Source organism: Laetiporus sulphureus (assembly GCF_001632365.1).
Source record: "Laetiporus sulphureus 93-53 unplaced genomic scaffold LAESUscaffold_36, whole genome shotgun sequence".
NCBI classification, from domain to species: domain Eukaryota; kingdom Fungi; phylum Basidiomycota; class Agaricomycetes; order Polyporales; family Laetiporaceae; genus Laetiporus; species Laetiporus sulphureus.
The window spans coordinates 241565-268944 of record NW_024468545.1 but is presented as its reverse complement, the minus strand read 5'-3'; the positions used below and the strand labels follow the sequence as shown (position 1 = coordinate 268944).

Here is a 27380-nt window from a genome sequence, read left to right as displayed (position 1 = left end):
CTCATGATCAAGGCTCAGAGCTTCGCAAAGGAACAGACGCACATTTCGCCGTCACGACGTTCTACCTTACGCTGGGTCGACGCGAGCGCTTTGATATAATCATATAGCTGCTCGAGATGAATTATCGTACTCACGACGAATGGCTTCACCGCAAGCTTGCGCTGCTGTAAGATGAAGCGACCAGAAAAAGGCACAGGGCGCTAATGGCCTCCGCGGCACATCCTCCTGACTCACTGCGCATGCGTCAACGATGATTCTTACCCAAGCAATCAAGATACGCGCCCGTAGGATGGGTCAGCAATCGGATGTAGGGATCTTGATCTTCATCGATCACAGCTGGCACGTTTTTGCATGTCCTGCCGAAACCCGGAACAAGAGAAGCGGAAGCTAGCCGGGCGAGCGAGCGAGAAGACGAAGCTCACCAGGGCTCTCCCCAATCAAAGCACACATATCTTTAGGTAGAAGATGACGGATCTTGAAGAACAGTGAAGCTTGAAATGGCCAGGATATTACAGGCACAGAGTTACAGCGGACCCGAGTCGCAGCGTCGCTCTCTATGTCCCACAAAGCCCGAATGGAGAAAGCCATCGATCGCTGGCATGCCATCGTAAGTTTCACTGAATTGTTAACATCATCGGGCTCGTCAAAATACACTTGCGCTCGTCTATGATACTAATCCACATTCAGTCCATATCATCTAGCGCGGACGAGCCCTTATCCGGCCGCCGAAAGACGTCGCGACACCTCTACAAGTTGCCGAAAACCTTCACGCGCTCCTCGATGGGCGAGAACTTCTTCTCCGTCGGCGGCGCGCTCGGCGTGCCGAAGGGCATCTGCGCGATGAGGTTCCAGCTATCGGGGATGTTCCACTCCGACTTGACCTTCTGGTCGATGAGGGGGTTGTAGTGCTGCAGTGTGTGTCAGCGTCTGCTCTCGTCGGGCGACAGCGAAGGGGAGGGGGAGGACTGACCTGGAGGGAGGCACCAAAGCCCTCAAGCTCGAGTGATGTCCACGTAGCGAACTGGATCATGCCGCTGGTGTGCTGCAGAGGATCCGTCAATCTCTGACGAGGAAAGCGGGGTGCAACAGACGCACCTCTGACCATGCTGGGAACGACTCCTGGTAGAGCGGGAAGTTCTTCTGGAGCTCGCGTACGGGCACCTGGTCCTCGAAGAAGAGGATCGTGCCGTACCCAGCCTTGAAACTCGCGAGCTTGCCGGCCGTCGTCGGCCACTGCTGCTCGGGCACGATCGGCTTGAGGATCTCAGACGCGAAGTCCCATAGCTTCTCGTGTTCCTTCTTGAACAGCACGACGACGCGGCTGCTCTGCGAGTTGAACGACGACGGGACGTTTAACACGATCTGCTTCACGATCTCCTCGACGCGCGCGTCGGGAATGGGCGACTTGTTCGAGATGTTGTAGTACGTGCGACGCTTCTTGATCTCTTCGAGAAACTGCGCGGAAGCCATTGTGCGGGTCTGCTGGTGGACGAAGGGGGATGCGGTACGAGCTGCTCGGGTGGACGCGAGGAGAGAAGAGGGGACAGTGCGATGCGTGCGGACGGCGGGTGCGATAGAGCTGCGAAGGGCTTTGACGAACGACATGGCGAAGTGGGCTTTTTAAAGCTCTCCCCCTGCTCCACTGAGATGCTGCACGAAAAAAAGGGTGCCTGAGAATGGTTACGACGGACCGGTGATGGTATCGGCGACGCAGATTAGGTGAGATGGGCGGGCACACAGTCAGCGAGCGTACCGGCGTGCTCAGCCTTGACAATGTCCGGGTCACGGTGGGAAAGAAGATCCTCCGGGGGACAGGAGCCAGGAATCGGTGAGATGGTTCGAACGCATCGGGCAAGGTTCCATGCGCTTCGAGGCCATGCTTGAGAAGCGGTGGGAGGCTCAGCACAAAATCCGGTTGTCTCGCTGGCGTTTCATCTTGCTATCTCCTGGCATTCCGTTCTTTTTCGGCTTGGTTGGGCGGCGGATACGCTGGGTTTGGCTCAAAAAGGATTATTCGCGACAGGCTGACAAGATGGCGTCAAAAAAGATTGGTAAACAATAAGTCATGCTGCTGATTAGTACACGTGGCGAGGACGAGTCGGCGCCAATCAATCATCGCTAGGTAACCGTATTGGTAGCCTTCTTCTCGACGGACGTTGTAGGACGAAGGTCGCCCCGCACACCTCAGTAATGCAAGGTATGTATAGTAGAACTATAACTTGAGAAGGATCGTGAGAGCTGAAATATTCCGCTCTGGCTTATCTGAGGTGGAAGAGAGTAAAATGAGACTAATGCTGAAATTCTCCAGATGCGAAGGCAATTGAGATGTGGATGTATGTGTGCCCTCTTCGGTTCTTCAATCTTTTTCTAACATTAATAAATGGGGACACTGGGCCTTAAGGCTAAAGGATGACCTCAAAACACCGACGACTGCTGGCAGCTGCTGGCCCGGGGAGACATTGAGTTCTATTTTTGCTTCTCCGCGCCATGATTTGATGCCTTGAATCTGCGTCTGCATCTTCTCATTAAGCTGGCCGGCTTGGCAAGCACGATGCCCCCCCCTGCCCTGTTCGATTACCAATGCGTTGTAGGAGATAGTCCGCTTTGCTAGTGGTGTGGCGTAAGATGCAAACTCGCAGACGCATTGGCTAGACTGAACTCTCTGCGTTGGAACCCGTATCGAAGCATTTTTACCCAGAGGTTTCAAGACTTCGAGCTTCAGCAACTATCTCACAGTCGCATCATATGTCAGCGCCAATGCCTGTCGGAAACGATCAATTGGATAACATCTCTTTACGTCTAAATATGTAGAAGCCACCAAGCAGATTGCGAGCACCTTTCAGGTTAGCACTACTGTCTATGCGCTCTTTGGACTCGCTTAAAAACCTAAGACCCAATCGGCGTTAGTCCGAGCTCGCATACGAGGTCATCTCCCTTGCATGCATTGTTGCAATTGCGATTGGTTGCGCATGTCGTGAATGTCTCGCCATGTCAACACTCGTGCTGGGGAGCATTCCCGCGGGCTTCTCGCCCACCATCGTTCAGTTGATCATATTTTGTGCATTTTCCGGTGCCGGCGGTGAAGCCATTGTGAGCTTCGGGCAGATTGTCATTTCGGATTTGGTGACGCTTCGTGAGAGGTGCGTGCAGCCTAACCTGACGAGGTGGCCTCTTCCGGCGCTGATATGTTGGACTGCTCAAAGAGAAAAATATCAAGGCATCATCATGTCGTCGTCGCATCCGGCTTTGCGATTGGACCCCTCATTGGCGGTGTCCTGGCGCGGAAGCTGGCATCTTAGTGCCACTTTCCTGAGTAATGATAGTCGTCCGCGATCATCTCTGGACAGCCTTTCTTTTAACGCCGAATCATTGCGAAGCTAGCAAGGCGTTCGGTAGCATCTACGGATTGTACGATCGTAGTCGTTATCAGGACGTAATGAGGCTGTCATACTCACCTTTTGTGTACTCGGCGGCGGCGTAGGGACTTAAAATCCTGGTGTCTGCATACTGCCCTCATGCATTATCCGGCCTTTACCGTCAAGGCTGTGGTTCAACTGCTAATCGACAGCGCCAATGGGTATCGACATGAGCGACGTCCGTGGACCGAAGGTGAGAAGCTGTCTCGAATGGCACGTACACAGTCTGGACCTGACCGGCTTTTAGGGTCGCACGGCTATGAAAGGCTTACGGCATGCTTCTTGTTTACGAGTGCCGCTGAGGCTGCTTTCCGAGCACTTAGTGGTCGTGTGCATTGGGTCGCCGAGCATTCTGTGGCAGGGCTCGACGTGTCATCGTCTGAGGCCCGTTGCTCCCCGTGCCACTTCGAGTTTGACCAACTCTCTCGCTCACATGCTCCTTCGACCGCTCGCACAGAGCAGGGCGGTATGTTTGAGATCGAAGTTGAATACCAGCACATATTAATTGAATGGGCGGAATTCTCTCTGTGGAGGTTGTGTACGTCAGATTTATAGGCAGACGTGTATTGATATCGAATGACCTCTCATCTAAGTGGAGTCACATAGAAGCTGTGCACTGGGACGTCAGATTCATTTTCCTATGATTTTATCGCCACTCAGCAAGATGCGCGACAGCCGCATTGAAAAGACATGTAACGTCCACATCTTGACATTTACGCTATCTAAAATGGCTGAAAAATGGCTGAGTCAAAGTCAAAGGTTCAAAGGGGGAGAGAGAGTCACGCATAGACTGGAGCGTCGTGATGCGTGACCCGCGTGACACATCGCGTTGCCTCGCGATTGTGGCTAGCCAGGGCTAGCCACCGTTCGTGCAACTAATCTCATCCTCATGCAAGGCCGTAGCGCTCAAGTACAGCGTTGCATAAAATCACTCCGCTGCTGCAACACAAGCTCGACAGCTGCCACAATCCCTGTTGGTGCTCCTTGTGGAACATCAAGCAAAACATGAACTCCTCTCTCGCATCGCAAATATCGCAGCTTCGGAAACCTAAATGGGCTGATCTCTCCTCGCTTCTTCAAGTTGCAACTGCTGCACTGGGCAAAACAGGCTGCGAGTCAATCACTCTTCTTGGCTGCGGCAGCTACAACTATGTCTACCGTATCGCCTTTGATGACGGCTCCGATGTTGCCGCGAGCATTCCAAACGCCGATGAAGAGGACTTTGTCCCCGCCACGAAGCGCTCCGAGATTGCGACAATTCGTTTCGTGAGCGAGTCCGGACTGTATCCTCATATATCTGTGCCGAAAGTACACGCTTCGGACCTCACATTCGCGAATCCAGTCGGTGCACCATACATTCTCATGGATGTAGTCAAAGGAGTGACCTTGAACGACGCCATCTCTCACGACAAAGAGCTCCGAGGGCTCGACGCACTGGGCGCAGAAGATCAGCTCCGAGTCGTCAATGTCATGGCCAAGATCCAAGCCTCCCTGTCACAGCCCGTTCCATTTGACAGGCTGGGTAGCCTCGTTGATTCTACTACGAAGGGGTTCGTCGTTGCCGAGGGCATTTCACTCACAGGAGACGTCCTGGGTGGCCCTTGGAAGTCCATCTCTGACATGTGGTATTGGCTCCTCGAACGTGAAGTCGTGCGCGCCATGAACGAATGGTCCACGCTCGAGAAGGACGAATTGCCAGACTCGTTCGGCCAGTACACGCCTCAGAAGTTCGGCCGACTCTTGCAGACACTCTCCGCGCTCATCCCATACTTCGTTCCACCACCGCTCTATCTCACTCTGGTTCTCCATCACCCCGACCTCGCTCTTCGGAACATCGTTGTAGACCCTCATGACTACTCGAAAGTGAATGGGATCATCGATTGGGGAGGTGCCCAGATACTTCCGCTCATGCTCACCGCGCACTACCCGCACGATCTCCTTACAGAGGGCGACGATCCTTGCGAGCGACCAGGGCACCCAGACGAAGGCTGGAACACGGTCCCCCACGACTGGACGTCGCTCGGCGACACGACTGCCTGGGCGGAGGAGTTCCGCGGAGAGGGCGATCGTGTCGATATGACCACCCGCGCGGCAGCGATGGTCAAGCGATACTATCTGCGGCAGCATTTCGGCGCCTGTTTCGCGAGAGCGCTGCACGAGGTGCATGGAGACACGGACTTGCTGCGCGCTACGGTGTTCACGGATGCTCCGTACTACCTCAAGTTCCACGAGGTGCTCACTGGCGGATACATAGCCTGGTTTAGACACGAAGAGTGGATCATGGAGACATTTGCGCGTCTCCATGTCGCTGGACATATTCCCGGGAGGTTGATTCTCGGTCCCAACGTGTACACGGCATCGGTGGAGAATGTCGTGTGTGACCTCAGTTTTGTCGAATCCAGCGAGCAGGGCCAACGGCAAGAGAACGAAGAGAAGACCGATTATGATGAATGATCTGCATTATGTACAGTGCTCCAGAGGACCGTTCGTTCTCGCTTGTACTCGTATAACGTCAGGAAATTATCTTCGACACCATTCTTATGCATTGTGCCTGCGCGAAGGTGGTATATCAGCCGGAAAGGCTTTGTTTCAAGCACACTAGCAAGGACGCACCTCGGACGGCGTTCAGCATTGCATCAACGTTCCTATACCTCTGCCTCGGCCGAGAGACGCTCTATGCTCTATGTTCGCGCACTCGTACCATCCATCGCAAGCACGAAGACCGCTCAAGTTGTTAATGCATCTGTCGCCATCTCTCGCGCAGTGCGCCCCATGACACACTGCGCAGCCGTACTGATCTGCATCAACCCTCTAGCTGTTGCGGTGGGAAGAGCAGAAGCGTGCTGTGTGATCGGCTGTTCGTGCATCTCGCTGACGGGCGTTCATCATGGTGTTCGACCATCGCGGCGCGAAGTGGCTGCGTTGCGGCGTTCTCATGAGGCGAGGTATGATAAGCTGGAGTTTTTGTGGTGCGTATGGAATCTTTTTCAATGACGGAGCTTCTACCGACCCCTTTCGCTCGTCAGCCAATCCTTATGGGCTGTCTCGAAGCGTTCGCCTTCGACACTTTCTACCTGATCTCTCCTAGCCGCCAACACATGTGCCTCGTCTCCTCGGCGGCCGACGCCGCACTTCACGATACCCATGATATATCCGTTCACCTCTGTGGCAAGTCCTGTAATGTCCGTATTGCTCGATGATCTCTGCTAGACATTTCCTCCATTGCAGGTCCAACGAGCATCTGACAACGCGCCGTCATGAAAGCGCGATACTGCACATACCCGCCCTCCGAGTTGCCCATAAGCCCGTCGCTGGGACCCACGGCGATGGCATGAGCATGCGGCGTGCGCACGCTACGCTCGTTCGAGATCGTATCCATGTTCGTCGTGTCCCCCGCCGTGATAGCGTCGCGCTTAATGTTAGGCTCTGGGGCAATGCCCCAGCCGTCGCTTCATGCTTCTGAATGCCTCGTGTCCGATTTCGCGCTTCAGCAACGTGATCTCGGCGCTCTTCCATTCCATGTGCCGATTCGACCCACCCGAAACACCGTGTTCGAGAACTTGGACAGCAGGCAGTTTGATGCTATGCGATGCGCGGTGATTAGAGCCCGCAATGGGGTCCTCCTGCTTGGATTCGAGAGTGCCTGCGGATGTCGTTGGAGCGGCGGGTTAGGAAGGACGGAGCCATCCTTTGATCCATGGCAGAAGGCCTGCAAGTTCGGGAGTGCAGCCAAAGAGCGATCGAGTGATCGGACAGGCCTGGCATATGTAAGCCGAGCGAGAGTTGCCTGTTGGCCAAAAATGTGGGTTCTACGGCCCAAAGCGGACGCGGTCATTAAGAACACAAGATTATCATCAGCACCGCGGTTTTGGCGGCTTTGGATGCCACGGCGAGCTGCTGGATTGCTACCACACTGCTCTCACGACTTCTTCCTCAGCTTCTCTCCGCGACTAGAAGCGAGGAAACTATGTTCACACGCGCATGATGAACCACACGTATTATATGAACGGTGGTTTTGTGCAGTCTTCAATGCCTATGCTATCCGTAAGCCCTCATCTGAACCTTAGCCTCTGCGTTCATGTGTGCGGTCAATCAGGCATTATATAACGATGAGTCGCACGCGGGCACCCTTAAAGTTCCTCCGACAACTGTTCTGACTTGCATTGACCGTTGTCACCGACGTTGATACCTCTACAATGTCGAACATGTCAGCTACAAGCATATCGGCTCAGGAAAAAGTGGTCTTGTTACAGGAAGGGCGAGGACGACGATAGTTTCCGAGGAGTTCAACTAACGGGTTTGCGATCATGGTCACAGATACATCAATGGATACTGCTATGTTGCAACTATTGGTACGCCCCCGGGTCCGACCATTCTAAGCGATCGAACTCGACTTACAGACTAGACATGTTCAGCCCTCATCTTCTTTGAGTACATTACGACCTTCTCTGACGAGGTTCATGTCATCTGGAAAGCCAGGTTGACCACTGTCACAGGCATATTTGCCCTCAACCGTTATCTACTCATGGTACAAGGCATCAATGTCACACTGAATGCCATCTGGTGGCATACTCCACTGGTAAGTAATGTCATGTCGTGCTGCGAGTGAATGTAGCACTCACGATCTACGCGCACACAGAGGTGAGGCGACGACCGCACCATATGTCCAGCGCGATTAATAGATTGTCGCAGCTGTGAGGCTGTGCTTTTATCGACAGACGTGACAGTCGCTGTTCTTGAGGCTGTGACAGCAAGTCAGAGGATTTTTGACTCAGATCCCATGAAGAGACTGATCGATAAAATGTTAGGCTTTTCCGCGTTCCGCACATATGCTATTGATGGACACCAGATCATCCCTGCATTGCTAGTCTTGATACTGGGGCTAGCGCCGGTCACCGTCAACATCGTGAGTATACATGTTCTCTGCCATTATATGTCTGTTGAGCGCCTCTCGGCAGTTTATATATACAAGAGATTCAGACGCGTTCATCACTTACGTAGGCAGCTATCCACTTTGTGACTATAACGTCCACCGGTCCATCGCGATAGAGAACAAGTAAGTGCCACGTCCACCTCTCTGACGTCGGTACTCCTAGAACTGATTCTCCCTTGCTTAGACGTGAGCTTGAAAAATTCCGATGAGTTGTTGCTCTGGCACGCACCATTCCTGCAGTCGTCCTCATCGCGCGCATCTGCCCGGCTGTATCCGACCTGATCGTGGTCCTTGTCACTTGGTTCAAAACATCCGGACTCGCCATGAAAGTGCGCAAGTCACAATTCAGAGGATCGATCGCGACGGTGCTGATGAGAGACGGTGAGTATGTGTGGCTCTTCCAGTGTACGTGATGCCTTACAAGCAGCCAATCAAGGCACGCTCTACTTCATGTACGTCGGGTTTCGTCACAGTGCCTTGTCATGACTGTATTCTGCCACCGTTTATTAGGACCCTTCTGATTCTCAATATCCTCGAGATCGTGATCAAAGTCCGCTACGAGAATTCACAGGCAAGTCTGCCCGTATAAATGCATGGTCATTTGAATGTAACGTGCCAGCAGAACACCGCAACCTACGTCGCACATTTCCTGCCACCGTAAGCGACCGATCATACCCAATTCAGCTCAACTCATGCTTACCGAGTCAATCAGAATCTCATCAATCCCGGTGTCGCGCTTCATCCTCAACCTACGCCAGGCGTCCTCCGGCAGCATGCGCCTGAATACAAATTCTCACAGCACCCTGAACACGTCGGACTTTACCTCTCGCCTGGTTGGCAACATTGGCGCCGAGGTCCAGCACACGTCTCTTGTATTTGAGAATGTCGAGGATAGCATGGAAGACGAGCCAAGTATCAGTGGGGATCGTGACGCCTACGAGTTGACGCAGGTGCAGTAGTTGTCATACAAGCTATGCGATCACTTTCAATAGTGCCGATTCTGACTGTGGCCCGCATTTGTACCTTGACATAATTTCCCAATCACGATATCCGAGCAAAAATACCGTGCTCAGCTCGCACGAAGCATATGCTCAATATTGCATAAACAGCAAGGGCGATTCGCCAGGCCAAAAGCTGCATCCAGCTGCCGCAATGCTGAAAGTTGTCCGAGACATAGAAAAGGTCAGTGAATTGATAGCAGCAGTTGATCCGTTGCACGCGCCAGACCAATTTTACGGCATAGCAGATGTTTAGACCATTGCAGGTAAAAGTGGACACCCCGGTGGCTGGAAATGCCATCGATCTTCGCGGAGTTTGATACATTCAGGCACAGATCGGCAGCAGCCGCGAGCGTGAAAGTCTGCCACTGTCAGAGCCGCAATGAATGGATGACGGTTTCAAAGGCGCAAGCCGACCAACATAATAAAAAAAAATCAGCAAGTTCATATACCTGTAGCAGAGTCTCGTTAAGGCTGCTAACAGATTTGTCAACCCATCCGGCCCTCATGAGAGCCCAGCAAATCGAGCATTACCAATTTGTCCATTGGCAGTGTTGATCATACCTCAAATCCCCTCGTCTACTTCTTACAGCTATGCCAAATACACGAAAGTTCTCTCAATGCACTTCCTTCTCCTCATCGTGCGTGAGAAATGAGCGCCCTGTCATCTCTGCAATTAAATAGTCAGTCTCATAATCCAGTGGCATATAATCAGGTTTCAAGCACACCAAGGACGCACCTCAGACGGCGTTCAGCATCGCATCAATGATTTGCTTAGCGGTCTCGCTGGCCCACTCCGTCGACTCATACGTAACGTATGCGTCCGTTTGACCCTTCAAGGCGACAATGGTAATGTAGACCGGAGGCTTCCCGCTGGTCTCCTGCGACTTTGTCTGGAAGGTGACGTTCGTCTGTGACTGAGACTTGCCGTCCCCGTGCCACGGCTTGTACTGCCCCTTCCCGTACACCTTCTCCACCTTGGCAGGATCGATGTTCTCGAGGTATTTCTTCACTTCTTTCTTCTGCTTGCCGCTAAGGTGAGACTGTGGAGAGTCAAACATCAGGTCGAGGGTGAAGCAAGCAGTGTGCCACTCACATTCACAGTTACTGTAACCATGGCTGCGACTCGAAGACGGAGTGAAGTGGGTGCTGCCGGTATGCGTGCATCCGTCTTTAAAGCCGTATGCGCGTTTGGTCTGCAGCGCCCACCGCAGCCGAGCAATACGCGATGAAAGATCGGATGAAACTCTGATAGCAATAATGAAGTCTTCCATATCAACGCAAACGGACACCGAAGAACGTCCATGAGTAGCTTCGGTACCTAATTATGTGTCAGAAGGGGGACATTTCTCACCGTATGATAGTATGCCATGAAATTGGGTTTAATATTTCTCCTCCTCCTGTATACGTACCGCAGTGGCTCAGGCTCACTATTTTTGTGAACGCCCACTATGCCCGTGTTCCTCACGCCCCCTCTGAATAAGCACTACCTGCTCACCTATCGCTAATTCCATTCTCTGCCTATATGCAAAGTCATGGTCGTTGCAACTAGCACTGGCGTTCTTATTCGGTCAGGAGCAGGCTCAGCTCGACGATCCTCTTCTCATTCCTCTGCTCCCGTCTGTGAGCGGTGCACGATCAGGCTGATTCTCTGCGCTTTTTCGTATGCTAGCTGGAATTTATGCGACAGACGTGACATGCAGAAGCGCGAAGTTGCCCCGAGCTAGCCTAAGGTTCCCGTCCGACAGGTATTTTCACGTGATCGTGATGGGTTGGAGTCGGAACCTAAAATGATGCATTGTTTGAGATGTCGTTACGGCTCAGTGGTAATCTTCCATCCCAAGTCTTCCAAAGTTCCATCTGCAGACGCTTGATCAATATCGTCTAGTCACGGTCCCTGTACCATAATGTCCCAATCTCAGACCTGCAAATTCCGTCGCGTCTCAGAGCATGTGGCGGAGCTCACACCCGCGGCGATGGGTGAGTTCGAGAGTGCGGAGGAGTTTCTGGTCATATGGATGGAGGCTATACGTGGTGCGCTTAGCGTTTGGATCGCTACATAATGATGCGAACGTGTTAACTCACTGCATCGCTTCTCGGTAGCACACTTTGCTTACTACATGGCCGGCTTCCTCCATGGGAATGTCTGCCCTGAAACGATCATGTCGTTCAACGGCGTGGACCAGGATGGCAAGCCGATCACGGAGGGGATCATGTTGGATCTCGACAAGTGCTCTGTGTACGAGAAATACGTTAGAAAGCCGAAGGTCGAGAAGCCAGAAGGTGGCTCCCCGCCGGTAGACGTCAGTGCGGAGAAGCAAGGAGAGAAAACCGAGGAGAAAGAAAAGTAGACATTCGATAGGTACGCAGGCTGATCCAAGTGTAAAAGACACGATTCGAGCAGCATGTCTCGAAGCAATTCCAATCAGTTTACTGCTATAGATCTCCGCATCATCTGGTTCCTTATGTCGCGCCGCGCGTTGTCTCGCAGAAAATGCATGATGATGAAGCCTCCTTGGTACAGTTACTTCAACACATCCGCCATTGCAATCTCACTAAGTGCCTGTGGCCTACGATGGCGCCAGAGCACGAGTGTTACGCGTATGCACGCGTCTTAGCGCGCGCTCAATCGATTAACGCGGTCACATGATTGCGTCTCGTCGTGGCGGCCGACCTCGGCAAGGCTCCTCGGACCGCCCTGAAGATAGCATGGTACGCTCGTGTGATCCCCCTATAACGCCCATGGCAGATTCTAAGGATCGGACGAACGACCACCACGACACTCGAGCTGAGTCCACAGTCATGCCTGGCAGTCAGTACGCGCAACACGACGACAACGACAACAGCAATGGTATTGTTCTTATCTTATGGTGTAGTCTCTGTCAGAGGCTGAGAGGGTCGAGTCATAGGTGCAGCAGCCGTAGCGGTAGATGACTCCACTACGAGAAGGGCGGCAGACACCATCTCCTTGACAGACCAGACCAACTTGCTGCCGTTCAAGAAAGTCGTAGTCGTTTTCTGCGGCCTCTCTATGTGTATCCTGGTCTCCACCCTTGACTCGACCATTGTCGCGACCGCGTTGCCGACAATCTCCGACGTCTTCAATGCTGGCGCGGTGGTCTCATGGGTCCCGTCTGCGTACCTGCTCACATCGACTGCCTTTCAGCCTCTCTGTGAGCTTCTAGGCCGCTGACGAGGAGACGGAGTGATTGACAGCCAAAATTTCAACGAATGACTAGATGGGCGTTTCAGCGACATCTTCGGACGCAAGGCCAGCCTATGTCTCGCCATGTCAATATTCATGCTAGGCAGCATTCTCGCAGGGTTCTCCCGCACGATCATTCAGTTGATCATATTTCGCGCACTTGCCGGTGCCGGCGGTGGAGCCATCGTGAGTATTGGGCAAATTGTCATTTCGGATGTTGTGACGCTTCGTGAGAGGTGCGTGGAGCTCCAATTTGACGAAGGTACTTTTCCGGCGCTGATGTGTTGCACTTCTCAAAGAGGGAAATATCAAGGTATCATCGGCGTTGTCGTCGCGTTCGGCTTCGCGATCGGACCCCTCATCGGCGGTGTCCTGGCGGAGAAAGTCAGCTGGCGGGTGAGTGTCATTATCCTGATTGAAGAAGCTTACTCAAATCGTTCAGTGGTGCTTCTGGGTTACTCCCCCAATCTCATTCACCGCCATGTGCACAGTCCTGCTCGTTCTCCCGCTGAAGCCTGTCGAAGGTAACTTCCGTAGGTAAGTGAAATGCGATGGAGGGTCACCATGGCCATTTGCTCACAGTATCCATGTAGAAAACTCCTTGCCGTTGACTATCTAGGAGCGGCACTGACTCTGGCTGGGTGCACCCTTGTGATTCTTCCGATCATATGGGTGTGTGACCAGGACTGCCTATATTATCGAGCTCACACGCCGCGGGTAGGGCGGAGTAACCTTCCCTTGGTCATCAGCAGTGGTGCTCGCACCGTTATGTTCAGGGTTCCTTGTAGTGTCCCTCTTCTGCTTCTGGGAATGGAAAGGCGCAAGATTGCCTATCGTGCCCAGTGTGTGAAGCTCGGCTGCATTTGCGTTCACAACGCTTATAACACATGACTTTGCAGTGTATATTTTCAAGCACATCACCGTCACCGGAGTATACATCACGATGTTTGCGAAGTGAGTGCTCTTGTTCTTGTTTCATTGGCACACTGTCGTCGAGGTCTTGATCGGGATTTTTTCTTATAGCGGAATGATCTTCTACTCGGCACTCTTCTATCTCCCGCAGTTCTTCCAGGTCGCTTTGGGATACTCGCCTATTCGCTCCGGCGTGTTCCTCCTTCCCGTTCTCGTCAGCCAGACAACAGCCAGTTTTATCTCGGTGCGTCTTTGGTTGAACACTTTTATCTGCATGATAGGTTGTTCACAGCCATATCTAGGGCCAGATCGTGAGTAGAACGGGGCGATATAGGGTGCATTCCTTTTTCTCCGCTCAGATTCAGCGAAGATCCTGAAGCCATATCCCTTACAGACCATCATACATAGCGGCTTCTCGGTGTGGGCCATCGGATGCGGATGCCTGTCGACAGTCACTAGCAGTACACGGAAGGGGCTCCTCGTATTTTTCATGCTTCTCTCCGGACTAGGTGCAGGACAGGTGCGTGATCGCCGCAGGAACACGCATAACCTCGCGCTCCTACGGATATATTACGCTCAGCGTGATAGTCTCAGGAGGCATTCGCAAGCTAATGATGACTGCTTCAATGTGCGAACGTAGACTCTGCAGACCACCACTGTTGCGGCTCAGGCGAGCGTGTCACGGAAGGACATGTCCGTCGTGACAGCGGTTCGGAACGTAAGCCATAGCCATTTTTCCAGCCCCTCCGCAAACTCTGACGTGATCGCCTCCAAACAGTTCGTCAGGCTGCTAGGAGGCACACTGTCACTGGCTCTTGGAGCATCCATCATGTAAGCCTACACATCAGTACGTCTCCTTAAGCGCGAATGCTCATGCTGTCGCGATGCACAGCAACAACTCGCTGCGCCAGTCCATGACAGTCCTCGGCCTCTCGCAGTCGACCATCAAGGCCATCATCGACGACCCTACGATCCTAGGCGACCGGCTCTCTGCCTCATCCTCCAGCAAGCTAGGGTCACTCGGCGTCACGCCATCCATGGCTGACGACATCCTCAATGGGTACACGCACGGCTTTCGCACGGTGTTCGTCATGAACGCAAGCCTCGCTGCGGTGGCGACGGTTGCAAGTGTGCTGATGATCCGCCACAAGGAGCTTTCGCGCGGCGATGAGGATCGTCTTCGCGCAGCTGCCAAAGCGGAAGAGAAGCGCATGAACGTAGTATCTGAGGAGAGGACGATGCAGGATGATATTGAGCTTGGAATTGTGCAGCTGGACGTCGAGGAAGGGATTGAATTCCAGAGCGAGCGGCAAGCCGAAGAGCTTGACGACAAGAGCTGATGCGTGCGATTAACAGCGTTTCAATTTAAGGGATAAATCGTAGCTATTGATGCATGATTAGTTGCTTTCATATAGCGTGTTCGTGAGTCATCAAGTAGATCTCGATACAATTCATCGGTATTCCTATGCGTTTCGGCGGTATGTGCAGTGCAAACTTCAGAACACTCCCTGAACCGCGTCATCATCCAGCGACTTCAACAATTCCTTCGCCTCGCGAGCCGGACGGGCTATGGACGGCTTGTCGGTACCAATGCTCTCCTGTACCTTCTGCGCGATGCTGTGGATAACTCCCAAGGCTTGGAAGACGTTCGGCGCACCGTCGCTCGGAGCAAGATCGTCGTCGGGAGAGAGCACGGCAAGAATGCAAAGCGAAGACAGCATAGAAGGCAGAGTGCCTGCTAGCAGGTACGCACTGCAGGAGTGTCAGCAATTGATGTATGAAAAGAGACAGGCCAGCCTTACTTCACAACAGGCTTCACCAGTTCGGGGTACCTCGACAGGGCGGCAAAGAGAGCTGCTATGGACTGTTGGTAATGCTCTGAAGAGACAAACAATTCAGACTGAAGGTCACTCCGTGGTCACGTTGGTCGCAACTTACCGTCGTGTGTCTCTCTGAATGCATCTGTGACAATCTCAATGCACGCTTCCCTCGCTTTCTCTCCCACGTTACCACCAGCGCCGTGAACGACATGAGCTAGCGCGACTATGAGACTGGCCGCTATAGAATCCTCGTTGCTCTTCACACCAGTGACCAACTCGGTGACGACTGGATCCACTCTTGGTTGAGAGCGCATAAGCACACCAAGAGCTTGAGCTGCCTTGTTTCGCACGATGAGGCTGGATGGGTCGCTTGCGCTCTTGACAAACGTACGCTGCAACTGAGGGAAGAACGGTTTCACAAACGACGGGATGCGCTCTAGCATGGTGCATAGGGCCGTCAAGATGGCTGTCTTGACTGCTGGCGGGTAAGTAGTCGCCTGCGTCGCCACACGAATGAGAGGTCCAGTGAAAGGAACGACAAAAGGCTTCATGGCGTTCTCCTCAGTGCGCTCAATGAGGTCACCAATTGCATATGCCGCCTGTTCTCGCTGCTCATTGCTTCCTGTCGTTAGACCTGCTATTATGATAGGAACAGTCGGTGCAACTCCCTTCGGTAGGCTGAAGCCCGGAACATGTCTGCCAGGAGCGCCAGTACTCTCGATGGTTCGTCTGAGAGGAACTACGAGAGACTCCAGCTCATCTTTGGGTAGCGACTTGACGAACACATCAAGAGACTGCTGTGCAGCAGTGTGCACCGCGACCTCGCTGTCGTCCAAAAGGGATACAAGTTGTCGTATCCAGTCCACGCGGTATAAGGACGAATCTAATTCCGACTCCTCGCAGAAGATGGCAAAGAGTTCACAGGCAGTGACGCGTCGCGACACCGTCTCATGCTTCGCCCTGTCGTTCACCGTGATTAGGAGCATGACAGACTACAACGCTAAAAACGAACACGCACCAACCGAGAAGGAGGAGCATGAGGGTATTCAATCCCTCCGCATCGGATATAGACGCCAGCAGTGCTCGAATAGCTTCATCGATCGCGCCCTTGAGCTCTTCATCTCGAGTGTCCGGACTTTCCTTCACTTTTGCGAGGGCAGTGAGAATGACAGTAAGCCGCTTGCTTAATGCAGTCCCTGCGACCGTCACAAGTGATGCAAGGGCTCGAGCATTGAAGACGGACATCGGAATCGCAGTCAGAGTGGGAATTAACACCGGGAACACGGTGGAGGCTCGGACCTGGAAGAATCGTTCTCAATGCACAATTGCGACGTATGCAGGGACAGCACTCACAGCCATCACTTCTTTAAGTGCCTGTAACGCCGTTCCAGAGCTTTGACCGGGTTGTCGTAGAGCTTCCAGAAGGGTGGGTATGGTTTGGTCAATCGCCTTCACTCCAATATGCTCTTGTAGAACGTCGAATGCTCTTGCAGCAGCTGCCCGGACGTTTGCCTCATCGGCCACAAGCGAGGTACGGACCATCGATATGATCTCATCGTCTTGCCCTTCTCTTTGGGTATCGGTCGTGCTTTCCCTGTTAGAATACACCTATCAGATGCTGGCGATTATTTCAGAGTATATGAATACTGGCATTAGCTCGCAAAGAGTCAAACAGACGCCTTCGCGCGTCTTTGCATCTGTCGAGGTCAATTTGGACTTGAGAATTGACACAAGCTCTGCCAAAACTTTCTCTCCTGATTTGCGGCATAGCTCAGCAACAGTACGGCCTGCGGTCTAAAACTGTTATTAGTACTAACAATGCAATTGAACGGTCTTCGTACTTACCTCTTGTTGGTCCGCCTCCGAGCCAGCAAGGAGAGAGATGATTCGAGTGGTGAGCTCGGGAAGTATCTCACGAACTGAAAAGGGATGAGTGATGAAGGAGCGTAAAGAAAACGACTAAATCGCCGACCTGTTCGTGGAGTATTGTGCACAAGGGCTTTCCAGATGTGAATAGATGATTGACGGACCACGTTGACCGAGTCTTGCCGAGCGAGGTATAGCGCAGATAGAATCCGGTCTCTGCGTTCGGGCCCTAGTACTTCGACAAGGGCGCGACGTGATGACTCGGCCACTGCAGTGTCAGCTATCTCTTCTTCTTCCTCAATCTCAGCTTTGCCGCTGATGCCAGAGACCTTGAACAACAGCTCTCCAACAAGAGTGATGGAGGATTGCTAAGGGGGGTGGACTTAGAAAAGCCGACATACACGAGTGTATGCTCACCCTAATGCGCCAACCAGGATCGAACATTCCATGCTCCAGTTCTGGCAGGAGCAAATCGATCGCTTTCGTTGAATAGTTAGTGACAATCATACGTCCAGCACGCATAGCGGCCTCTCGGACGTAGTCCTCGGTATCGGACAGCCCATTCAGAATAGGCGGGATTATCTTCGGCAGATGCGGCTGGAATCGGGCGCCAAACGTCGCGGGAAGGAAAACGAGGAGAGACATGAACCCTTCTCTAACGGTACTGCGTGGTGATTGCGCGTTTGAAATGATATCCGGAAGAAGGCCCTCCATACGCTCCATACCTAGAGCTGCTAATACTTCACTCAGTCCTTGGGCTGCACCTTGCCTGTCCACTCCAGAGGTATCCGTTTTCAAAGTGCGAAGCAACCCCGGAACTAAGTCTGGGAAGTGTACCTCGCCGAGGCGCTCGACCAGTGTACCCAATGCCTTCGCAGCTGTTGCTCGGGCTTCAGGGACCGGATCCACCAATACCACATGCACCAACGGAAGCAACTGAGGTAAGTACGGCACGAAATCCTTCGAGTCAGTGAGGGACGCAAGGTTCCCAACGATCTGCGCTGCCTTCTTCTTGGTATCAGCACCGCGCTCTCTCAATCCTCTTTCGACGATTGGAACCACCTATTTCCATGAGGCATGACACGTCAAAAGAATCCTGATGACTACAATAGAAGTCTCACCAAAGCCAGTGAAGAATGATCGATGTAGTGCATGAACGACGTTTTGAGGAGGGAAGACAACGCATTAGGTGTCTTGGCGGGATCTACCATGGCTTTCAAGAAGATAGGCACAAGAGATTGGATCTCCGGGTTGCTAATAACTTCACCAAATTGTTTCAAGCTTTTGTTAGCAGCTGCACGGACCTGAGCATGAGAGTCCGTCAAGACGTCGGTGAGACGGGGGATAATGATCGGCAATGATTGTGAGAGTTGTCGAGGCGCACAATATGCCATCATTCCGATTAGCTCGATAGAACCCTTCTTGGTTCGCCATTGCTTCTCATCCAGACCTGATAATAGCGACGGGAGGATTGTCTTCACTCCATAACCTGACATGTTGGCCATGATGACACGAGCAGCATCGTGTGTGGCCTCACGGACGTCAGCTGTTCCGTCTCCGAACGAAGCCAAAAGCACAGGAAGGATGTGGATGACATATGGTTCGAAAAGGCGATCGAGCGTACTAGAGAAGGTCTCGAAGGCAAACATAGCCCCTTGGCGCGGCTCGAATCGCTTCTTGTCGTCAGCAGCAGCCTTCAGTTGTTCTATGATGTTGAACTCCTTGATAGTAGCAATGCCGGCGCCTTTGATCACCCCAGCTAACCCATAAGCTGCACCACGTCGTGCAGCGTACTTCGGAGCGTTGAACATGTTGTCCAACAGACGGTCAACAAGAGAGTTGATAGGCGATTGCGTCGCTTTCACCAGTGCTGCGAGACAATCGGAGACAGCAATCTGAACCTGCTCAGCGGGAGTCCTGAGGGCTTCGACCAATCGTTCGATAATTTGCGGGATGCGCGGATCGCTTGGGTCAAGATGTCTAGCTACCCGGCCGAACAGGATCACGACAGCCTCCTTGATGAAATCCGCAGTCTCCGTGCCTAAAGTTGAGCTTGACAGTTCTTCTTCAAACATCGCTATTAGGCCAGCCAAACGTATGTTCCCGTGAAGATCGATAACGGTCATGCCTGCATTCAGCATTCCCCGGCGCACATCTGGGTGACGGTCGCCAAGAGCTTCGTCCTTGATCAAGAACCTAAAGAACGGCTCGATATCGGCTTCTACAAACGCGGGTGCGAGCAATTCAAATGAGCGCGCGATGGCCACCCTCGCAGACCACGGATCTGAGCGGTCCAGACTTTCGGCAATCACTATTCCCTGCACTACCTCGTCGGTAAGTTGGTCGTGTCATACTTGTATCATTACTTACATATTCATCGAATTCCGGTGCGAGGATTTTAGCCTGAATGCGCGTTAATCTTATCGAAGATCTCGAGGAGAATCAGACAGACCTTCTCTCGATAGTGACCCTCCATAATTCGCAAAACATTGCTGATAGATTGTGGCCAATGCTCTATCACGGCGGCGGCTATGGACGCAGAGGTACTGTTGCGAACGTAAGCATTCTCGTGTTGCAGATATTGTGGAAGTATGTCCATGAAGCTTTCGGGGACATCTAGGCCGTTGTCCTCCCATAGATGGCGTGCAAGACGTGCATTCTGCTCATCATCGTCATGGCATGCGATCCATAGTTCAGGAGACCAGTCTAGTTCCGTCAAATCAAATGGCTGAGCACAGACGTAGCATCAATTTTCTGACATAGACGAACAGCTCATGGTCGTACCTGAAGGGTCTGCAGACATGAGTTGCGCACATAGACTTCCTGCTGGAGTGTACCACGCAATAACACCTCGATTTCCGGGCGCGTCGCAGTTGGCTGCATTGACTGGCCAATATCGATAAGTGCCGTCGACGCATCTTTCGCAACCTTAGGTTGATGCTTGATGACGTAAAGTAAGTCTTGCAGTGTCCGAGACCTGGGAAATCGTGGGTCTGAAACTGATGAAGATTTCAGCAATAGTGAGATCATGTGCCAGTGAGAAATGCTCACATTCTCCGGAGTGGAATCTGATAATGTCAACTGCCAATGTAACCTGTTCCAACGGATCATCTTCCTCTGCCAAAGCCACGCCGCCCTTAACGAGAACTTGAGTGAGTAAGGGCGAAGTGTAGGAGAACGTTGCTGCATCAAAGGGGCTCTGTTCCGAAAGCGACCGCAGCCTGTACAGCACCCTGAGAACGAGAGCTGGAGAAGACATCTCATAAGTATCTGGACAGTAGCGAGTGCCCAATTGCTAACCATTGAGAGGCTCGACCTGATATTCCTCCGGAATCCCGTCGACTTCCAGACTACGCAGCGTTGCAACTCCAATCCATTTTCGGTACGAATCAAGCCTGTCTGAGCATGCGTCAGCAAGTTCCTGCAGGTATGTAAGCATGACGTTCAGTTGCATAGAGATACCATCATACCAGATAGCGTTCAAAGGAGGAGAAGCCGACAAGAGTGACTGCTTTTCCGAAAGCACCCTGTATTAGTAATGCCGTCATAGCTGAAAGATAAGATCTGATTTCCTCGACTCCAGCTTGAGCCACATGGTGAACCAAGTGAAGGCCACGCTCGAGCTTCGCTTTGATGGTAGCGACACGCTGTCGAATTATCTTCTCCTTCTCTAGCTGCGCTTCTACTAACGCGAGCTCTTGTTTCGACAATGCAGGGATTGCACCCTTCTTGTTCGCGAGCGACTTGCGCACCTCAGCCTCCCACTGAGCGTCCTTGTATCCCTTCCCTTTTTTCTGCGGCTCTTCCTTCTTCTTGGACGAGAGCACTGCATTTCACGCCAGTCAGCTAAGTTCTCATTGCACGTTACGAACAGCATACCGTCAACGTATGTCTGGCCTTCCGGAGTGGCCCATATACCAAAATCGTCTGTAGTCAGCGAGTTGATCTCGTCAGCGTTAATGTCGCCGCGTAGCTCCTCCATGACGCGAGGAAGGACAACTTCTGGTGCAACGAAGACGGCGCTCGTCACAGCGCGGAAGCCGGCTTCTGCGAGGTCTTCATTGTACAGCTGCGAAGATGACGGGCTTTAACCAAATATGCGCGGCCAGATGAATGAGGACAGACCTTTGACCTCCTGTCCAGGGTGCCTAGCACCTTGCCAAGAATCTCGTCTACCTTGTCGCATACTAAATCGTGAGGATCGATGCGTGCCTTTTGGCACAGTTCAATCCATTGTTGCCCAATCGTTGCACCTGATCACCCATTAGATCTGATCGGCACACCAATCCAGTCCGAGCGCACCTAATAAAGGATGGTGTGCCAATACAGATAGATTGACCAGGCAAGACGCCCGAATTACTTGGTCGCAGCCCTCATCGAATGCTGCGGACGCCAAAGCGAATGCAGGAAGACGTCTGACTACATGACTGCTGTCCTCCGCTCCTTCGTCGACGATTCCCAGTGAAGAATTCTTAGCTCTTGAAAGGTAGATCGGCAAGGACGATGTCACCAGCTTATTCACAAGCTCCGGCATTTGCGCCGTGGCAACTTCTAGAACCTTGATCACTGTTCGCCGAATCTCCGGGGAACGACTTTCGACGGCGAGGTGCAGTAAGACCAGCCCCAACATGGCACTGAATGAAGTACACTCAGATGCTGTGTCGAGATAGGACGAGATAGAGAACGGACCAAGCTTGCTCATTTCGCATTAGGTCATTCTTGAAGAACGGAAGCATCGCCTCTGCCGCTCGTAGAAGCCAGGTCTCGTCCTCGATGGCACTCAACTTCTGATATACCTTCTCCCACAGTAAGAATGACGGTTTGGGACCGGCCGACAGCAAGGACTGCAGAGTTGCATTGCGCGAGATGAAATTGTCTAGGGTTGCATAGCATAAAAGACATCAGGATTGGTCGCGAATATACAGAAAACGTTATCGATCTACCAAATTGGCCGGAGCGTGAGAAGGGACCTAACAGTACCGCAACCGCGGTGTACCCTTCCAAAGGCCCGGCGGCGGCAGCCAGCGGGCCCGCTGCGACAGTCTTGAGATTGTTCTCTAAGGCAGGCAAGACAGCTTTTGCGAGAGACAGAGAAATGTCAGACTTGATGTTATCCAGTCGCCAGAATGCATCACCCAGCAACCTGCAGAAGGCTCGTCGCACGACTGGCTTCACGCTGTTCATCTCTTTCACGACCAAGGATACGATGTCGACAGGTAGCGCAATGTCCTGTTCCATGCAGTATGCCAGATGTGGTGCCACTGAGGCTGCCAGAACCGATATAGCGGCATCATGGGTTTCTTTGGCCAGAAGAGGAAGACCAGCCGGAACGATAGCGGCAGATGTTGAAGACGACGGCTGGATAGAATCGAGCATCGTGTATAAGGCGAAACGGTGATCTGGCCCCGTTGTTCTACCTGCTTTCGGCAGAGCTAGCACCTCATTGACGGCGTAGTCGATATCGGCTGCATCACCAGATTTCTCGACAAGCACCTTGAACAATCGCGTTGAGTGATCTCTTGCAACTGCATTGAATGACTTCGCGCTATTCAGCGTAGGCGTCAGCAACTTCTGGAACGAGACGCCCGCCATTGGGTGTACATATGCAGACAAGAAGCTCGTGACGACTGCGAATTGAAACTAAGCGACGCCACGAATGGAAACTGCTGACGAAGCTCACCAGGAAGGGAAACCTCTGGTGATCGCAATAGTGCTTTCTCCATCGTCGGCAGGACCACATCTAAGAAGTCTTCCTCGGTCACATATGTGCTGATAAAGCCATGCAATGCATTCTACAATGGAAAAGCCCGTGTCAGACGTTGATGTGTTGGTATCGGATCGGAACGCATACCGCGATGTGCTCCGGTACAGGCACTTTTGACATCAGTATACTACTTGTATAAAAAGAGAGGACATCTTTCTGCGAAGATCATACGGGTTAGGATTGCGGCGATACATCCTGATCAATGGAGATGACCTTAAGCCCAGGATCTACGACCTTCATGCTGTCATCCTTGACATTTTTCAGCCTCGATTTGACATCTATGCAAATTCCAAGTAGCGCGGCGATGATTATGGGGTTCGGGCTGGTCTTCGCCTTGGATAGCAATGTCCGCATTACGTCCGATATGTGTTCAGGACTCTGACCGCTAGATGTCAGGTCGATGTAGCCGGTCTAGACTACAGCGACGTACTGAACGCAAGGCACGTCGCGTGCGGGTCAACGCACTCTTTTGTATCGAAGCCTTTGCGCGCGTCGATCTGTCTAGTAACATGTCCAGCAAGACTGAAAAGATGGTAACCAATGGCGTCCACGAAAGCGACGATACGAAATCGGGGTTGCTCTTGAGACAGACCACATACATTCCGCAACACCAGCTGAGCAGAACGAACATATCTGTGGAAGCATGGGAGCTATGAAAAGGTGAGGAAAGTCGCAAAAGATACATACGAAAAGGTCAAAGAGAACGAACCTCGATCTCTTGGAGATATGCCCGACCTCGTGAGAGAGCCATCCTAAAATCTGCTCAGCAACTCCAAGCTTTGGCGCGTTAGGTTCTCCTTCTGGAACCCCTCGAAGTTCATCTCGCCGTATGAGTTCCAGACCCACTTCCTCAACAGCTTCTCGGGATTGTGCGTCGGCATAACGAGGGTAGGTCAACGTGAGTAACCGGAAAATATCCATCGTCTGGGAGATATCAAGGTCTGGAAGAAACATCATTAATCAGCTCGCTACAGCGACAATATATCTTACTCACCTCCATGCTTTGCTAAGATCATCAGCTCCTCACGAAGGAATCGGACACGCGCTTTTGTGCTGCTCGTCAGAAGCCGGCAGCGTGCTGCCTCCAACGCTCTCGACCAGTCGGCAAGAACATCTTCTCTGCGCCATTCTAGCTGAGTGCTAGCTGTTCCATTGTTGGCGGAGTTAGTGTCATCTACAGCACTGGAAGTGGACGCTATCCATGACTCTATTTCCGATTGGCCCATAGCGCCAGAGGATGTCTCCTTGGCCTTGAGCCGTGCAAAACTTGCTTTTGGAGGCGCCGTAATGAATTTGGCAACGCACAGTAATCAGCAGAAAATGGCGATGAGAACCGATGGCAGAACGAGAGACCCAGTCGATGGCCGGAAAGAGTATATGGGATGCGGAGGTGTATTTTTCTCGTGCGCGTGCTGATGGGCGCGTGCATACGATGATCGCGGCTGTGGCTGTGAGTTAGTACACCTTGCTCCAGATCATTCAGCTTGTATCGAACAACAGTTCTATCTACGCCTGTTTTATTTCCTATAGCTCTCTTAATATCGTCCTTATCACAAGAACATAGGATAGCTGCGCAGTGCAGCTGCTTCTCAACGTGCGCTCGCAGTACCCGTTCCAGGACGAGCGAACTTAGCAAGCTGAGATTCAGACGGTAAGCCACAATCCCGCGAGCTGTCATACCTTTCCACGTCCTTCCCATAAGATACCCGAGCATTTCTGTTGAAATGCGCAATTAGCTTATTTGTTTCCCTCGTTTCACGCGCAGCACGCTGGCAGTGCTTTACTATCACCTGCATACACCGGAAACCAAGCGATAAGTTCCAATGGCATCCGACGAGAACGTTCAGTTCGACGCTCTACGCATACTATCCGAAGCGCAGACGTGGTCAGAGAGCAACGAGACGGTAGGTCCACCGGATCATCCGCTGCACCGATTCGTTGACTTGCACTTCAGGCCTTGCTCGAACCATTCACCCATATCAGTTCAGTCAAAGGGAAGGAGATCAGAGGCCTCATGCTGGAGGCATTCAACGTGTGGCTCCAGGTGCCGCAGGATAGGCTCGCTGTGATCTCAAAGGTGATCAGCATGCTGCATACGGCCAGTCTGCTGTGAGATGTCGCGTCCTGTATGCCGTTTGGGTCTTCATGAATCGGAGATCAGAATAGATGATATCGAAGACGATGCAACGCTGAGGAGGGGTGTCCCAGGTACGTCGGTGTTTTCGCGTCTCGGCCTGTCTGACCAATATTACCTCGATAGCATCACACAAGATATACGGTATACCACAAACTATCAACTCGGCTAATTACGCGTACTTTCTTGCCTATCAAGAGCTCTTCTCGTTGCGATCGGGCATCGGGTCTAACGTCGAAAGTGAAGCGGATTCTGCGGTGAAGCGTCTGATCCCATTCAGGGAGTTGGATCGTATTGTCACTGGTAGGTAACTTCATACGGTGGGTCGCATACCTGCTCTAATGGTTACCTGTCGTCAGCGGAGTTATTATCTCTGCATCGAGGTCAAGGCCTCGAACTGTTATGGCGCGACTCGCTCCAGTGCCCGACAGAGGAAGAGTATGTGGCGATGGTCAACAACAGTGAGTAGCTCTGCGCACCTCTTCAGTTCTTTCTATCTCATTTCTGTGCACTCTATTTAGAGACTGGCGGTCTCTTCCGTGTCGCGGTGAAGCTCATGATGGCATGTGCTACTACCAATGTTGATGTGTACGTTTCGTCGGTGGCATGTTTATCGGAAAGTTTGTCACCGTGCATCGCAGCGACTACGTCCCTCTGGTCAACCTGTTCGGCATATATTATCAAATTCGAGACGATTACATGAACTTGCAGAGCTCTCAGGTAATTTGTGACTGTTTCACCGTTAGTTACCTGGTCGTTTACTTGCTTACATTGCTAGTATGCGGAGAACAAGGGCTTTGCGGAAGACCTCACGGAAGGGAAGTTTTCCTTCCCGATCGTACACGCTGTCCGTGCGGACATGTCGAATCGACAAGTACTCAGTACGTACGCCAAAATCAATGTTCTGTCATCCGACTAAACTCTGGCGTTTCTCTTCAGACGTCCTACAGAAACGCCCAACCACACCGACGCTTAAGCATCACACCGTAGCGTACTTGCGTAATCATACCAAGTCATTTGACTACACCGTAGGAGTGTTGCGGTCGTTGGAGAAGCAGATCCGCAGCGAGATCGCGAGGCTAGGAGGGAACAAGGGTTTGGAGAAGATTATGGATGCTTTGCACGTCGAGTGAGATGGAATAGCCGTTGCGAGAGGAGCGGGTACATATATTACAAGTGCTGTCTACTTTGTATCTACATTTCGGCCTGCTGCAGTGGGTGGAGGTGATCTCTATTTTCCTGTCCACGTGGCGGTCGATCATCTGCTATGCCTGCCCTAAAGTTTTCACATAAAGTTGCCCAGGCGCTCGTTTGCGTCTCTTCGGCTCGTCTCTCTTAGACTATCAGCGGCTTCACCTAACTTGGTGGCGGCAAGACGGACTCTGAGAGTACGTGGACCCCGTGAGTTACCGTCTCGGTTACAATCGTGGCTTGCGGTTGATCTAATGTACTTAGCCGAGACGCGCGAACGCGTTCACCAATCGCCCCATGCTGTTTCAGCATGCTATGTAGTGGTGTGGTGGATGTAAGCTCGCAGAACTTGCCGCAACATACTGTAGCAGGGGAAGTCCGGGACATCAGGCTCGTGAGTGGTTTAGTTGGTTCATGTTGTTGACTGCATGCTCATAATGGGTGCTTTCAATAGGTTGCACAAAAGTGCTTAGAGCGACATGGCCCAGCGACCTAACGGTCGTCTTGGGCCAAATCTCGTCGACTGCGGTGGTCGCCGAGCGATTGATTCCCTGGTAGTGGATGCTGTCACGGGATGTCATACGCGGCTGATTAATTTCAGCTGTGTAACCCTTCAAATTAATTACCCAAGGTCATTTCGAGTCGTTCTTATCTAGACCAGAATCTCTCACTACATCGACTCGTTGTTCCCCTGAGTGCACATGTAGGAGGGAGTGGATAGGAAGCAGACTCGTACTGTTATGTAGTCGTAGTCGCATAAATTTGATGTGAATCACAAAGCTGATTCGGTGTGTTGCGATCTAGCCGTTCAATGCAGGCTGAGGTTCAGAAGCTGGTAGAGGATTTGCGCGTCGAGGTGACAGGCATGGCAATGCAATGCATCAGATATTCACGGGCATTGTGTGTGTGACCTTTCATTGAGGATAGGAATATAACGAGGACCTGAACGATGCTTGCATTGGGACTGGCCCTAGCCGTGGGTGAACATCCGAGATCCGTGCTACAGTCCGACACGACAGATATCCTCTATTGCTACAATTGCGATGAGCTGTTGATGACGAGTGGCAAATGGCATACAACTGTGCTAATGAATGGTGAGCATCCGTATAATCATAAATCCATGAGTTTCCCAGCCGAGCGA

General features: G+C 52.2%; 12 protein-coding genes across 12 annotated transcripts; 9 read left to right on the top strand and 3 right to left on the bottom strand.

Moving 5' to 3' along the window:
* Window positions 1-449: 449 nt before the first annotated feature.
* Window positions 450-1833, bottom strand: LAESUDRAFT_728677 (nitroreductase). Its single transcript, XM_040909488.1, has 3 exons — window positions 1096-1833; window positions 971-1042; window positions 450-908 (listed from the first exon to the last, which is right to left on the bottom strand). The coding sequence occupies exons 1-3, from the start codon at window positions 1603-1605 to the stop codon at window positions 747-749; spliced, it is 744 nt and encodes a 247-aa protein (XP_040761706.1). The 5' UTR covers window positions 1606-1833; the 3' UTR covers window positions 450-746.
* Window positions 1834-1858: 25 nt separating this feature from the next.
* Window positions 1859-2289, top strand: LAESUDRAFT_728676 (uncharacterized protein; the record flags this gene model as incomplete). Its single annotated transcript, XM_040909487.1, has 3 exons — window positions 1859-2051; window positions 2123-2197; window positions 2268-2289. 3 exons carry the CDS (start codon window positions 1862-1864, stop codon window positions 2279-2281), a joined length of 279 nt encoding a protein of 92 aa, XP_040761705.1. The 3' UTR covers window positions 2282-2289.
* A 464-nt stretch (window positions 2290-2753) lies between these two features.
* On the top strand, window positions 2754-3516 carry LAESUDRAFT_321176 (uncharacterized protein). Its single transcript, XM_040902002.1, has one exon. The coding sequence runs from the start codon at window positions 2989-2991 to the stop codon at window positions 3379-3381; it is 393 nt and encodes a 130-aa protein (XP_040761704.1). The 5' UTR covers window positions 2754-2988; the 3' UTR covers window positions 3382-3516.
* A 905-nt stretch (window positions 3517-4421) lies between these two features.
* Window positions 4422-5870, top strand: LAESUDRAFT_761549 (uncharacterized protein; the record flags this gene model as incomplete). The annotated part of the gene is made up of 1 exon (XM_040912939.1): window positions 4422-5870. One exon carries the CDS (start codon window positions 4422-4424, stop codon window positions 5868-5870), a length of 1449 nt encoding a protein of 482 aa, XP_040761703.1.
* Window positions 5871-5981: 111 nt separating this feature from the next.
* Window positions 5982-6674, top strand: LAESUDRAFT_321037 (uncharacterized protein). The gene is made up of 3 exons (XM_040902001.1): window positions 5982-6385; window positions 6443-6584; window positions 6645-6674. Exons 1-2 carry the CDS (start codon window positions 6093-6095, stop codon window positions 6492-6494), a joined length of 345 nt encoding a protein of 114 aa, XP_040761702.1. The 5' UTR covers window positions 5982-6092; the 3' UTR covers window positions 6495-6584; window positions 6645-6674.
* LAESUDRAFT_728673 (uncharacterized protein) lies at window positions 6568-7023 on the bottom strand. The gene has a single exon (XM_040909486.1). It carries the CDS (start codon window positions 6793-6795, stop codon window positions 6574-6576), a length of 222 nt encoding a protein of 73 aa, XP_040761701.1. The 5' UTR covers window positions 6796-7023; the 3' UTR covers window positions 6568-6573.
* Window positions 7024-7760: 737 nt separating this feature from the next.
* LAESUDRAFT_728672 (uncharacterized protein) lies at window positions 7761-8605 on the top strand. The gene is made up of 5 exons (XM_040909485.1): window positions 7761-7995; window positions 8107-8170; window positions 8225-8322; window positions 8375-8472; window positions 8534-8605. The coding sequence occupies exons 1-5, from the start codon at window positions 7942-7944 to the stop codon at window positions 8556-8558; spliced, it is 339 nt and encodes a 112-aa protein (XP_040761700.1). The 5' UTR covers window positions 7761-7941; the 3' UTR covers window positions 8559-8605.
* A 255-nt stretch (window positions 8606-8860) lies between these two features.
* Window positions 8861-9359, top strand: LAESUDRAFT_728671 (uncharacterized protein; the record flags this gene model as incomplete). The annotated part of the gene is made up of 3 exons (XM_040909484.1): window positions 8861-8920; window positions 8972-9006; window positions 9062-9359. Coding segments are annotated over 3 exons (342 nt in total), but the record flags the coding sequence as incomplete, so codon positions are not given.
* Window positions 9360-11161: 1802 nt separating this feature from the next.
* On the top strand, window positions 11162-11853 carry LAESUDRAFT_728665 (uncharacterized protein). The gene is made up of 2 exons (XM_040909483.1): window positions 11162-11381; window positions 11451-11853. The coding sequence occupies exons 1-2, from the start codon at window positions 11255-11257 to the stop codon at window positions 11696-11698; spliced, it is 375 nt and encodes a 124-aa protein (XP_040761698.1). The 5' UTR covers window positions 11162-11254; the 3' UTR covers window positions 11699-11853.
* Window positions 11854-12149: 296 nt separating this feature from the next.
* LAESUDRAFT_744437 (MFS general substrate transporter) lies at window positions 12150-14804 on the top strand (the record flags this gene model as incomplete). The annotated part of the gene is made up of 15 exons (XM_040911313.1): window positions 12150-12198; window positions 12278-12520; window positions 12587-12788; window positions 12852-12948; window positions 12995-13089; window positions 13146-13224; window positions 13274-13394; window positions 13452-13506; window positions 13576-13708; window positions 13767-13799; window positions 13859-13984; window positions 14105-14182; window positions 14243-14295; window positions 14357-14681; window positions 14736-14804. 15 exons carry the CDS (start codon window positions 12150-12152, stop codon window positions 14802-14804), a joined length of 1758 nt encoding a protein of 585 aa, XP_040761697.1.
* A 156-nt stretch (window positions 14805-14960) lies between these two features.
* On the bottom strand, window positions 14961-24140 carry LAESUDRAFT_658782 (ARM repeat-containing protein; the record flags this gene model as incomplete). The annotated part of the gene is made up of 27 exons (XM_040904766.1): window positions 14961-15216; window positions 15267-15342; window positions 15403-16244; window positions 16297-16583; window positions 16638-16892; window positions 16932-17078; window positions 17130-17203; window positions 17257-17518; window positions 17568-18212; window positions 18272-19468; window positions 19521-19553; window positions 19603-19878; window positions 19935-20149; window positions 20202-20396; window positions 20451-20571; window positions 20621-20976; window positions 21030-21219; window positions 21276-21403; window positions 21453-21784; window positions 21840-22026; window positions 22094-22777; window positions 22831-22942; window positions 23002-23070; window positions 23128-23292; window positions 23345-23564; window positions 23624-23855; window positions 23909-24140. The coding sequence occupies 27 exons, from the start codon at window positions 24138-24140 to the stop codon at window positions 14961-14963; spliced, it is 7788 nt and encodes a 2595-aa protein (XP_040761696.1).
* Window positions 24141-24385: 245 nt separating this feature from the next.
* Window positions 24386-26324, top strand: LAESUDRAFT_703979 (terpenoid synthase). The gene is made up of 10 exons (XM_040906535.1): window positions 24386-24565; window positions 24680-24818; window positions 24869-25023; window positions 25076-25122; window positions 25175-25351; window positions 25408-25509; window positions 25570-25636; window positions 25690-25768; window positions 25827-25929; window positions 25988-26324. Exons 2-10 carry the CDS (start codon window positions 24738-24740, stop codon window positions 26179-26181), a joined length of 1005 nt encoding a protein of 334 aa, XP_040761695.1. The 5' UTR covers window positions 24386-24565; window positions 24680-24737; the 3' UTR covers window positions 26182-26324.
* The last annotated feature ends 1056 nt before the right edge of the window (window positions 26325-27380 follow it).